The sequence below is a fragment of the Schistocerca nitens genome, chromosome 1 (assembly GCF_023898315.1).
Source record: "Schistocerca nitens isolate TAMUIC-IGC-003100 chromosome 1, iqSchNite1.1, whole genome shotgun sequence".
In the NCBI taxonomy this organism is placed as follows: Eukaryota; Metazoa; Arthropoda; class Insecta; order Orthoptera; family Acrididae; genus Schistocerca; species Schistocerca nitens.
The window spans coordinates 540,766,711-540,778,991 of NC_064614.1; the positions used below are offsets into that span (position 1 = coordinate 540,766,711).

General features: G+C 40.4%; 1 protein-coding gene across 8 annotated transcripts in view; it reads left to right on the forward strand.

Moving 5' to 3' along the window:
- The window catches only part of LOC126253889 (protein lap4), a 564,085-nt gene that overhangs the window by 409,036 nt on the left and 142,768 nt on the right, over positions 1–12,281 (forward strand). For all 8 annotated transcript variants that reach the window (XM_049955263.1, XM_049955269.1, XM_049955268.1 and 5 more), the window contains 2 exons: positions 286–396; positions 545–724. In XM_049955263.1, coding sequence (XP_049811220.1) covers positions 286–396; positions 545–724 — 291 coding nt within the window. The remainder of the gene's footprint in view (positions 1–285; positions 397–544; positions 725–12,281) is intronic.

Here is a 12,281-nt window from a genome sequence, read left to right on the forward strand (position 1 = left end):
TAGAGGCAAAAATAGTGTGTAAGGATATATTTATGGGAGGTTAAATTTGCACTCTATTAGAATAATATGTACAAAACATTCAAAAAGAAGGTCTTGTATACTGCTCCCCCACCCCCACCCCCCATCCCTCTTTGCTCTTGGGGTTCAGTTCTCATGATTATTGTGTGTGTTGCTAACAGAAAGAAACAGATTGCTAAGCAAATTGTAGGCCAGGTTACAGAATAAAATGAATGCTAAAGTCTATTTCCTCTGCAGCAGTTTCATTTGTCGTTGATATTATTGCAGGAAGTTGTGCTGCATAAAGAAGGTGGTTCACTGGGATTCAGCATCATTGGTGGGACTGATCATTCATGTACTCCATTTGGAGCCACTGAGCCAGGAATTTTTATATCACATGTAAGCACTTTTTTATTTTAATTTATTACAGATACTGATATGAAACTTTCACAGTTCCTCATATACATCTGCAGTAAACTTTCTGATCTTAATTGAAGTGTAGTTATCAATTTCATGTTTTAATTTGAACATTCAATGTTCCTAATAGCTGGTTCCTGGAGGTATTGCAGCACAGTCAGGGAAGCTGAGAATGGGTGATCGTATTCTAAAAGTTAATGGCGAAGATATTACCAAATACACTCATAAAGAAGCGGTGATGGCACTTTTGAAGCCTGGTGATGAAATACATCTTACTGTTCAGCATGATCCTTTGCCAGAAGGTTATCAAGTAAGTGTTAGCTTTTGTGTGATATAATCTTAATGGTAGATGGATATTTTTAGAATAATGCCAGTAACATGTTCTTACTACCATATGTTTACTTCATTTACAAATCATTATTTTGACCTGTCAAAAGATATATCAACAACTATGTCACAAATGATTTCTTGTCCATTGGAAATTTGATTTTCAGAAGCTCAAAAAATAATTGCAGGACCCTCATGGCTTGTTTGATTAATCTTGTTTTGATCAAAAACTTTTACGGTATTCTTTTTGATCACAAGGAATCATTATGCTCAGCCACTTATGTAATGGAGGTAAAGTAAACTTGCATTCTCACTACAATTCAATAGTGTGTGTTGCATCTCCAATTCTGAATGAGACAATGTGGTTTGTTTAGTCAGTCAGCATGTCTCAAATGGTTGTTCGTAGCTTAGACTGTGCCAACGTCATCACTTTACAGGAAGAATGGTTATCAGCATGTGAAATTGTTCCCACAGTGGCGTCATTCAGACGCCAGCCACTATTGAGAGACACAGAACATTGAAGCACTCCCTTGTAGTGGTTGCCAAAGGTCAACACTGAGAGCTGCTGATCACTTTACTTGATGACAGTAACTCTGCGATTGATGTTTCAGTGAGTCTATTGGTAGAGACACGGCATCAGCAAATCCTGGCTGTTCTGCACGTGCAGCTATTGATGGCATGAGCATCTGGCGTGTTGTGTATGAGCTGACGACTCCACTCCCCACCACAGACATCTATCACTCGCAGAGTCATTTTGATTAGTTAGTTAGCATACCTACAAATTATGACTTGTAGGTTCCCTAGGAACAGCAAAAGAACTGCCCATTAGCTTCATGGAGGCAACTGGGAAGGCTCTCCTTCACAGACAATATTCATCAGTCTCTACAGTCTCCATAGTATCAATTTATCCTCTGCGTAGAATAGTGTGGAGGGAGCCAGATCACATTGCATGTCTCAGGTATGCAGTACCACATAAATTCATCTGAGGCAGGCGATCATGTATCACGTAAGTTCAGAAGAGAAAGGGTTTCAGTCTACATCTACAGGGATACTCTGCAAATCACATTTAAGTGCCTAGCAGAGTGTTCATCAAACCACCTTCACAATTCTCTATTATTCCAATCTCCGCGGAATGAATGAACACCTATATTTTTCCGTACGAGCTCTGATTTCCCTTATTTTATCGTGGTGATTGTCTCTCCCTATGTAGGTCAGTGTCAACAAAATATTTTCGCATTCGGAGGAGTTGGTGATTGGAATTTCGTGAGAAGATTCTGTCGCAACGAAAAACGCTTTTCTTTTAATGATGTCCAGCCCAAATTCTGTATCATTTCTGTGACATTCTCCCCCATATTTCGCAATAATACAAAACGTGCTGGGTTTCTTTGAACTTTTTTGATGTACTCCGTCAGTCCTATCTGGTAAGGATCTCACACCGCGCAGCAGTATTCTAAAAGAGGACGGACAAGCGTAGTGTAGGCAGTGTCCTTAGTAGAACTGTTACATTTTCTAAGTGTCCTGCCAATAAAACACAGTCTTTGGTTGGCCTTCCCCAACATTTTCTATGTGTTCCTTCCAATTTAAGTTGTTCTTGATTGTAATAGCTGCGTATTTAGTTCAATTTACGGCTTTTGAATTTGACTGATTTATTGTGTAACCGAAGTTTAACGAGTTCCTTTTAGCACTGATGTGGATGACCTCACACTTTTCGTTATTTGGGGTCAACTGCTACTTCTCACACCATTCAGTTATTTTTTTCTAAATCATTTTGCAGTTTGTTTTGATCTTCTGATGCCCTTATTAGTCGATAAATGACAGTGTCATCTGCAAACAACCGAAGATGGCTACTCAGATTGTCTCCCAAATCGTTTATGTAGGTAAGGAACAGCAAAGGACCTGTAATTTTTCCTCCTATCTATGTAGTTCTCAATTCGTTCGAGCAATCAGTCATTCATAATATGAAACACAGTCATAGCTTATTCACTCAAAATGATTCAGAAATTTTACTTGTTAGAATGAAATCAGGCGATGATTCTTCTTCTCTGGAGGCTCGTGCTTTACGGCAGTCTGCTAATCTGTACAAATAAAATGCCTCGTAATTTTTGGGAGCATTGTATGATCAGTCGGGAAACCTCAGATCAAGCGGATATTTGGCTTTGATGAAGTTTAACCTTCCGAAGAAGTAATGAAGCTCTTGGATTATTAAATGCAGGTTCGTATCCAGTCTTTCAGAAGTTCCCTTCTGTTTAACAACTACGCAATATATCGATGAATATCATTAATTCTCAATTGTCAAATACACGAGCAATATATATATATAATCTCCCTTTTAATTGTACAATTTTGTCTCAGTTATCTTCTACATCTACATCGACATCTACATCTACATGACTACTCTGCAATTCACATTTAAGTGCTTGGCAGAGGGTTCGTCGAACCACAATCATACTATCTCTCTACCATTCCACTCCCGAACAGCGCGCGGGAAAAACGAACACCTAAACCTTTCTGTTCGAGCTCTGATTTCTCTTATTTTATTTTGATGATCATTCCTACCAATGTAGGTTGGGCTCAACAAAATATTTTCTCATTCGGAAGAGAAAGTTGGTGACTGAAATTTCGTAAATAGATCTCGCTGCGACGAAAAATGCCTTTGCTCTAATGACTTCCATCCCAATTTGCGTATCATATCTGCCACACTCTCTCCCCTATTACGTGACAATACAAAACGAGCTGCCCTTTTTTGCACCCTTTCGATGTCCTCCGTCAATCGCACCTGGTAAGGATCCACACTGCGCAGCAATATTCTAACAGAGGACGAACGAGTGTAGTGTAAGCTGTCTCTTTAGTGGACTTGTTGCATCTTCTAAGTGTCCTGCCAATGAAACACAACCTTTGGCTCGCCTTCCCCACAATATTATCTATGTGGTCTTTCCAACTGAAGTTGTTCGTAATTTTAACACCCAGGTACTTAGTTGAATTGACAGCCTTGAGAATTGTACTATTTATCGAGTAATCGAATTCCAACGGATTTCTTTTGGAACTCATGTGTATCACCTCACACTTTTCGTTATTTAGCGTCAACTGCCACCTGCCACACCATACAGCAATCTTTTCTAAATCGCTTTGCAACTGATACTGGTCTTCGGATGACCTTACTAGACGGTAAATTACAGCATCATCTGCGAACAACCTAAGAGAACTGCTCAGATTGTCACCCAGGTCATTTATATAGATCAGGAACAGCAGAGGTCCCAGGACGCTTCCCTGGGGAATACCTGATATCACTTCCGTTTTACTCGATGATTTGCCGTCTATTACTACGAACTGCGACCTTCCTGACAGGAAATCATGAATCCAGTCGCACAACTGAGACGATACCCCATAGGCCCGCAGCTTGATTAGAAGTCGCTTATGAGGAACGGTGTCAAAAGCTTTCCGGAAATCTAGAAATACGAAATCAAGTTAAGATCCCCTGTCGATAGCGGCCATTACTTCGTACGAATAAAGAGCTAGCTGCGTTGCACAAGAACGATGTTTTCTGAAACCATGCTGATTAGGTATCAATAGATTGTTCCCTTCGAGGTGATTCATAATGTTTGAATACAGTATATGCTCCAAAACCCTACTGCAAACCGACGTCAATGATATAGGTCTGTAGTTAGATGGATTACTCCTACTACCCTTCTTAAACACTGGTGCGACCTGCGCAATTTTCCAATCTGTAGGTACAGATCTATCGGTGAGCGAGCGGTTGTATATGAGTGCTAAGTAGGGAGCTACTGTATCAGCGTAATCTGAAAGGAACATAATCAGTATACAATCTGGACCTGAAGACTTGCCCGTATCAAGCGATTTGAGTTGCTTCACAACCCCAATCTCGGAAGATGTTTTCTGCCTACCACCGGTTTTGAACAAGTATTTTTGCCAACGTATTGAGGGAAAGTTGAAGTCCCCACCAACTATAACCATGTGAGTGGGGTATTTATTTGTTACAAGACTCAAATTTTCTCTGAACTGTTCCGCAACTATATCATCGGAGTCTGGGGGTCGGTAGAAGAAGCCAATTATTAACTTAGTTCGGCTGTTACGTATAAACTCCACCCCTACCAATTCGCACGGAGTATCTACTTCGACTTCACTACAAGATAAACCACTACTGATAGACACAAACACTCCACCACCAATGCTGCCTACTCTATCTTTCCTGAACACCGTCTGAGACTTCTTAAAAATTTCTGCAGAACTTATTTCAGGCTTTAGCCAGCTTTCTGTACCTATAACGATTTCAGCTCCTGGGCTTTCTATTAGCGCTTGAAGCCCAGGGACTTTCCCAGCACAACTACAACAATTTACAACTACAATTCCGACTGTTCCTTGATCCAAGCACGTCCTGTATTTGCCATGCACCCTTTGAAATTGCAGCCTACCCCGTACTTTCCCGAGGCCTTCTAACTTAAAAAAACAGCCAGTCCACGCCACACAGCCTCCGCTACCCGTGTAGCCGCCAGCTGAGTGAAGTGAACTCCTGACCTATTCAGCAGAACCTGAAACCCCACCACCCTATGGCGCAAGTCAAGGAATCTGCAGCCAACACGGTCGCAAAACCGTCTGAGCCTCTGATTCAGACCCTCCACCCGGCTATGCACCAAAGGTCTGCAGTCGGTTCTGTCAACGATGCTGCAGATAGTGAGCTCTGCCTTCGTCTCGTAAGCAAGACCGGCAGCCTTCACCAAATCAGATAGCAGCTGGAATCCAGAGAGAATTTCCTCAGATCCAAAGGGACACACGTCATTAGTGCCGACATGTGCCACCACCTGCAGCTGGTTGCACCCTGTGCTCTTCATGGCATCCAGAAGGACCCTTTCCACATCAGGAATGACTCCACCTGGAATGCACACTGGATTTCTTCCCCTCCTTAGCCGCCATATCCCTAAGGGGCCCCATTACACGCCTAACATTGGAGCTCCCAACTACCAATAAGCCCACCCTCTGTGATTGCCCAGACCTTGAAGACTGAGAATCATCCTCTGAAACAGGGCAGGCAGCTGCATCTTGCTCAGCGAGAGACAGTGCCTGAAACCTGTTTGTCAGATGCACCGGGGAGGCTTTCTGATCAGCCTCCAGGGACGTCTTTCGCTGCCTGCCACGTCTTGGAACGACCTCCCAATCAACAACAGGCGAGGGCTCAGCCCCACTGCGGGCAGCAACCGGGACAACCACAGTGGCAGACCGATCTGGGGACAGGCGGGACGAGGTTGATATCCTCGTGATACCCAAGTCCGGCTCCCCACAGTGGTGCCCATTGGCAACAGCCTCAAGCTACGCGACCGAAATCAGCACCGCTTGCAGCTGTGAGCGAAGGGATGCCAACTCAGCCCTCATCCGAACACAGAAATCACAGTTCCTGTCCATTCTAATCGATGTTGAACAACAGTTACTGAAACACGAGTCAGTGCCGAGATAACGCAAGGGAAGCAGGCAAAGAATGTATTAACTAACCTGTACAAATGCCTTAGAAGAAAAATCTTAGAAGAAAGATTAAGGAAAGGCAAACCTACATTTCTAGCATTTGTAGACTTAGAGAAAGCTTTTGACAATGTTGACTGGAATACTCTCTTTCAAATTCTAAAGGTGGCAGGGGTAAAATACAGGGAGCGAAAGGCTATTTACAATTTGTACAGAAACCAGATGGCAGTTATAAGAGTCGAGGGACATGAAAGGGAAGCAGTGGTTGGGAAGGGAGTAAGACAGGGTTGTAGCCTCTCCCCGATGTTATTCAATCTGTATATTGAGCAAGCAATAAAGGAAACAAAAGAAAAATTCGGAGTAGGTATTAAAATCCACGGAGAAAAAATAAAAACTTTGAGGTTTGCCGATGACATTGTAATTCTGTCAGAGACAGCAGAGGACTTGGAAGAGCAGTTGAACGGAATGGATGGTGTCTTGAAGGGAGGATATAAGATGAACATCAACAAAAGCAAAACGAGGATAATGGAATGTAGTCGAATTAAGTTGGGTGATGTTGAGGGTATTAGATTAGGAAATGAGACACTTAAAGTAGTAAAGGAGTTTTGCTATTTGGGGAGCAAAATAACTGATGATGGTCGAAGTAGAGAGGATATAAAATGTAGACTGGCAATGGCAAGGAAAGCGTTTCTGAAGAAGAGAAATTTGTTAACATCGAGTATAGATTTAAGTGTCAGGAAGTCGTTTCTGAAAGTATTTGTATGGAGTGTAGCCATGTATGGAAGTGAAACATGGACGGTAAATAGTTTGGACAAGAAGAGAATAGAAGCTTTCGAAATGTGGTGCTACAGAAGAATGCTGAAGATTAGATGGGTAGATCACATAACTAATGAGGAGGTACTGAATAGGATTGGGGAGAAGAGGAGTTTGTGGCACAACTTGACCAGAAGAAGGGATCGGTTGGTAGGACATGTTCTGAGGCATCAAGGGATCACCAATTTAGTATTGGAGGGCAGCGTGGAGGGTAAAAATCGTAGGGGGAGACCAAGAGATGAATACACTAAGCAGATTCAGAAGGATGTAGGTTGCAATAGGTACTGGGAGATGAAGAAGCTTGCACAGGATAGAGTAACATGGAGAGCTGCATCAAACCAGTCTCAGGACTGAAGACCACAACACACACAAATGCCTAACGACTGCGCTACAATCTGCCTGAATTTATGATTACAGTAACTAAAACTCGAAATTACACCTCCTATACGAAACTCTCACGCAATTTAAGTAAGAATCTACGAAGTAACCACTAAAGCGCGATGCTACAACTCTCAAATACTATAATACGTCCAAAATTTATGAATTAAACAATGCAAGTACCCAAAAACACGCAAAGAAATTAAGAATTAAACTATGTAACAAGTAAGTAAGCTAGGGGTATACGACTTGCTGCTGCAGCTGCTTATCCAACGGCGGCAGAATTTTACTGTAGAGAGTATGGGTAACATGTTAAGATAGTAAGTTACGAGAATACCTAAGCTGTCATAAATCTCGATAATCAGATTACAATTCTTCAAACCAAGCTCAGGCTAATCGGCACGAAGACAATCTCGGAAGCTTTTTCTTCTAACAACCACCAGAGAGAGTACTCCAAAGAATAATTATGCGCTCATGGCATAGCTGTTGTATGAAACTACTTTGTGCATGGATTCTGCGAGTATGGAGATAGAAAATTAGTAAACATCATTCAAGGGTAGAATTGTATCAGAATAATTCATCAAATATAAAGAGATATTGCAATTGCCCCTGGCAGTGAGCAAAATTAATGATGATACACTTTGTGAGCTAACAGGAAAAATTTGTTGGGTTGTTTTTCAAAAGAGGAATATTTTGAATTTATAGAATTTTACTGTAGAGAGTATGGGTAACATGTTAAGACAGTAAGTTACGAGAATACCTAAGCTGTAGCTTTTACATGTACCGGGGTATACCCGCATCCCGAGTACATAACCAGGGAAGATGTAGATTGGTGTAATTACGAAAAAGGTCTACCCATTTGGGAACTGGCCTTCACAGAGAAACCCTGGAAGAATAGACCCCAGCTCAGGTATTAAAGAAGATAGGGAAGCCTAAATCCAGTAATTTTTAAATATATAGAAGCTCCATAGATTAGATCGAAGGAAAAGTGCCTCATAGCCGAAAAAAATTTTACAATATTGCTCAAAAAAATTTTCAAAATTCTTCTTTCGACGATGTAGCCGGCGATCTCGTTGTGAAGTCGATGGAACAGGAACACTGGGTACGGACAGCGGGTAGGCGACGTACAGCGTTCGGTGGAGGCGGCACGGAGGACAGGCGATGGCTTATGGTACAGGATAGAAGCTGGTAATGTGCCGTAGAAACAGAAAGATGATCTCAGGAACAGATGGTCAGGGACGTGAACGTGGAACAGGTTTAAAGTGGAATAAGAAAAGGTTCTGACTGAATAAATCCCTGGAAGAGAGTGGATTAAGGCAACGAAGTCCATATTTCATCGTTGAACTCAAAATTGGAGTGGATTCTTATATTCTTCCATCTGTACTAGACTGGAACATCCATCAGTCCTGACAATCGCGTTTTTTTAGTCCTCAATACCAAAGTTGTTTTGCATTACAACTGCTGATCGTCCAAAACATTGCCAAATAGACTGTGGGCATTTAAATCGAATGTATTCCTCTCAAATTTTATATATATATATATTTTGCAGGTGGAAGTAGAGCATTGAATCTGTCCGAGGATTGCTTTCAGTTACGAAATTATGGATAAAATTTAAGTTTACACCTGGTGAAAAATTTTAAACATAGGCATATGACACTGACTCCACAAAAGGAATAATTTCTAAAAAAAATTCTCTAAAAAAATTTTCATTATTCTTGTAATTAATTGATTTATAGATCCACCTGCAAATAAATATCATTAATGATGACGTATGTTCATTTAACAAATCATCCACTCGCAGAATCTTCTTCATTCTCTCATGAACATTTATGGAAATATATTTCAACAATTGTGTCCATAATATGAAACACACAAACTGCTATTCTTAAAATGTTAATTAATATTCTTAAATTAATTCTCCTGGTAGAGAAGGCATAATGAAAAATCTAAAAATTATAATAATTTTCTCTCGCGCAACCAGAGAGTTTCTTCAATTGTTTGTAGCAGTGACATTATCGACTGTTGCTTCATGTTTATCATATGTCAATTTCCGTTGTATTGCCTTTTTAGTTAAATTGACAAGTGCGAGTCGAATCTTTTCCTCCCATTTTAAATTCTGGTCTTCATACTTTGGCAGATGGTTTATCCAGAAGTTCTATTCAATCTGACTAAACATAAGCTCTGTTGGAGTAAAGTTAGTTGAGGTATGTGTCAGATTATTAAATATTTGTTCAAATTCTGACAAATAATCAGCCCATGATGTTTGTTTACTGTGACAGTATGTACGCATAAATCTGTTTAATTCTCGGAAAACTCGTTGTATGGGACTACCTTGTGGATGGTAACATGACATCAAAATTTGTCGAATACCAAGCTGTGTTAATGTTTGCTTCCATTTAAATCCGGTAAAAATTCTGGCATTGTCTGTAATTATGGATTTCGGTAAACCTACATGCGGAAGATAGTCACGCACCAATCTCACTACAACAGCTCTGGCAGTAGCACACTTTAATGGATATAGTTTTACATATTTTGTAACACACGCCAAAGAATTCAACAATGAATTTGACTCCTCCTCTTGATCGTGGGAGAGGGCCGCAGATATCACACGAAATTAACGCCCTTGGCTCTCGTGGAATAATTGAATGCAGGACATGCTTACTACTTCTATTATCCGGTTTTGCCTTTTGACAGAGTAAACAGGTTTGTATTGTTTGGTGCACTTTTCTCCGAATATTTGGAAAATAACAGTATGCTCCTATTTTATTGGCACATTTAATTACACCAAAATGTCCCCATGATAAGTGGGTAAACCAAATTAATTTTTCCTCATATTCCTTCGGGATACATACACACCACCGTGGATTATTGTCCTTCCCACATCTGAAGAATAATACTCCATTTACTAATTTATAATGATCTAAACTAGCCCTTGAATTTTGTTGTTCGTTTAGCTGAATTATCTTCTTCCATCGAGGGTCTTTTCGTTGTAAATTTCCCATATCTCTACAAAGATGTACATAATAAGTCTTGTAGATATTGTCCTGCAACAGTAATACTGGAAAATCCGAAGTATTTACTGATTCTATTTCCGGCCTTAAACCTTCTGGGGATCTTGACAATGCATCCGCAATAATATTTTCTTTGCCAGACACATGAATAATTTTAAATTTGTACTGTTGTAGTGTCATTGTCCAACATGACAGTCCGGGATGTAATAATTTACATGTTTGCAAAAAGGTTAGTGGTTGATGGTCACAATACACAATCGTTTTCGAACCATATAAATAATAGTTAAACTTCTTGAATGCCCAGATAACCGCAAGTGCTTCAAGTTCTGTGGTTGTATAGGCTCTTTCACAGGGCGATAACACTCGACTAGCAAATGCTATCGGGCAGAATGTTGGTACCCCTTTTATTTTCCTTATTTGGAAGAGACAAGCACCTAATCCAACATCCGATGAATCCGTGGACAGACATAACTCACAATTCATATCAGGGTGATATAATAAGGATGCGTTAATGAGTTGGTCTTTAATGTCTCGAAAAGCTAGTTCACATTCTTCAGTCCATTGCCATGGCACATCCTTCCGTAGAAGCCGATTTAATGCCTCGGAATTCATGGCTTGAGCCTTTATGAAACGACGGAAGAACGATGCCATACCTATAAATCCCTTCAGCTGTCTTTTATTCCGTGGTGATGGAAAATTTCGAATTGCACTTATCTTCTTCTCGGTAGGCGGGATAACTTTCGCATCTATCATATGTCCTAAGAACTTAATTTGTGGTAAGGCAGAATGAGTCTTTTGTAAGTTTACTGTAATTCCGGTTTTCTTGAAAACAGCAAAAATCCTTTCCAAAATATGCAAATGCTCTTCCCATGTTTTCGTGGCTATTAATAAGTCATCAACAAACAGTTATACGACTATGCAATTCTGGTCCAAGAACATAATGCAACGCTGAAATAAATATTCCGGCACTAATATTAAGTCCAAACGGGACAACTCTAAATTGGTAACTTCTCCCAGCATAAATAAATGCGGTATATTTCCTAGATGCTTCATCCATTTGGACCTGCCAGTACGAACTTTTGTCTGCTTGTGTCTGTATATGTGTGGATGGATATGTGTGTGTGTGCGAGTGTATACCCGTCCTTTTTCCCCCTAAGGTAAGTCTCTCCGCTCCTGGGATGGGAATGACTCCTTACCCTCTCCCTTAAAACCCACATCCTTTCGTCTTTCCCTCTCCTTCCCTCTTTCCTGATGAGGCAACAGTCTGTTGCGAAAGCTTGAATTGTGTGTGTATGTTTGTGTTTGTTTGTGTGTCTGTCGACCTGCCAGCACTTTCATTTGGTAAGTCACATCATCTTTGTTTATATATACCTCTCACCAGTCACAAGGGGTAGTTTTATGAGCCAGGATCCAACAACCTATTACTCAGCCCTAGAGTCAAATTTTTGGCGATGTGTTTGTCTTTAAATACAGAAATGTGTGAGCATACTGCACCCACCTTGTGATATATATATATCATACAATTTCGTCTCAGTTATCTTCTGTCATAAATCTCAATAATCAGATTACAATTCTTCAAACCAAGCTCAGGCTAATCAGCACGAAGACAATCTCGGAAGCTTTTTCTTCTAACAACCACCAGAGAGAGTAATCGAAATAATAATTATGCGCTCATGGCATAGCTATTGTATGAAACTACTTTGCGCATGGATTCTGCGAGTATGGAGATAGAAAATTAGTAAACGTCATTCAAGGGTAGAATTGTATCAGAATAATTCATCGAATATAAAGAGATATTACAGACCTATAACACTACATTGCGAAACACGAGAAATCACTTCTGTTTTACTTGATGCCTTTTCATTAATT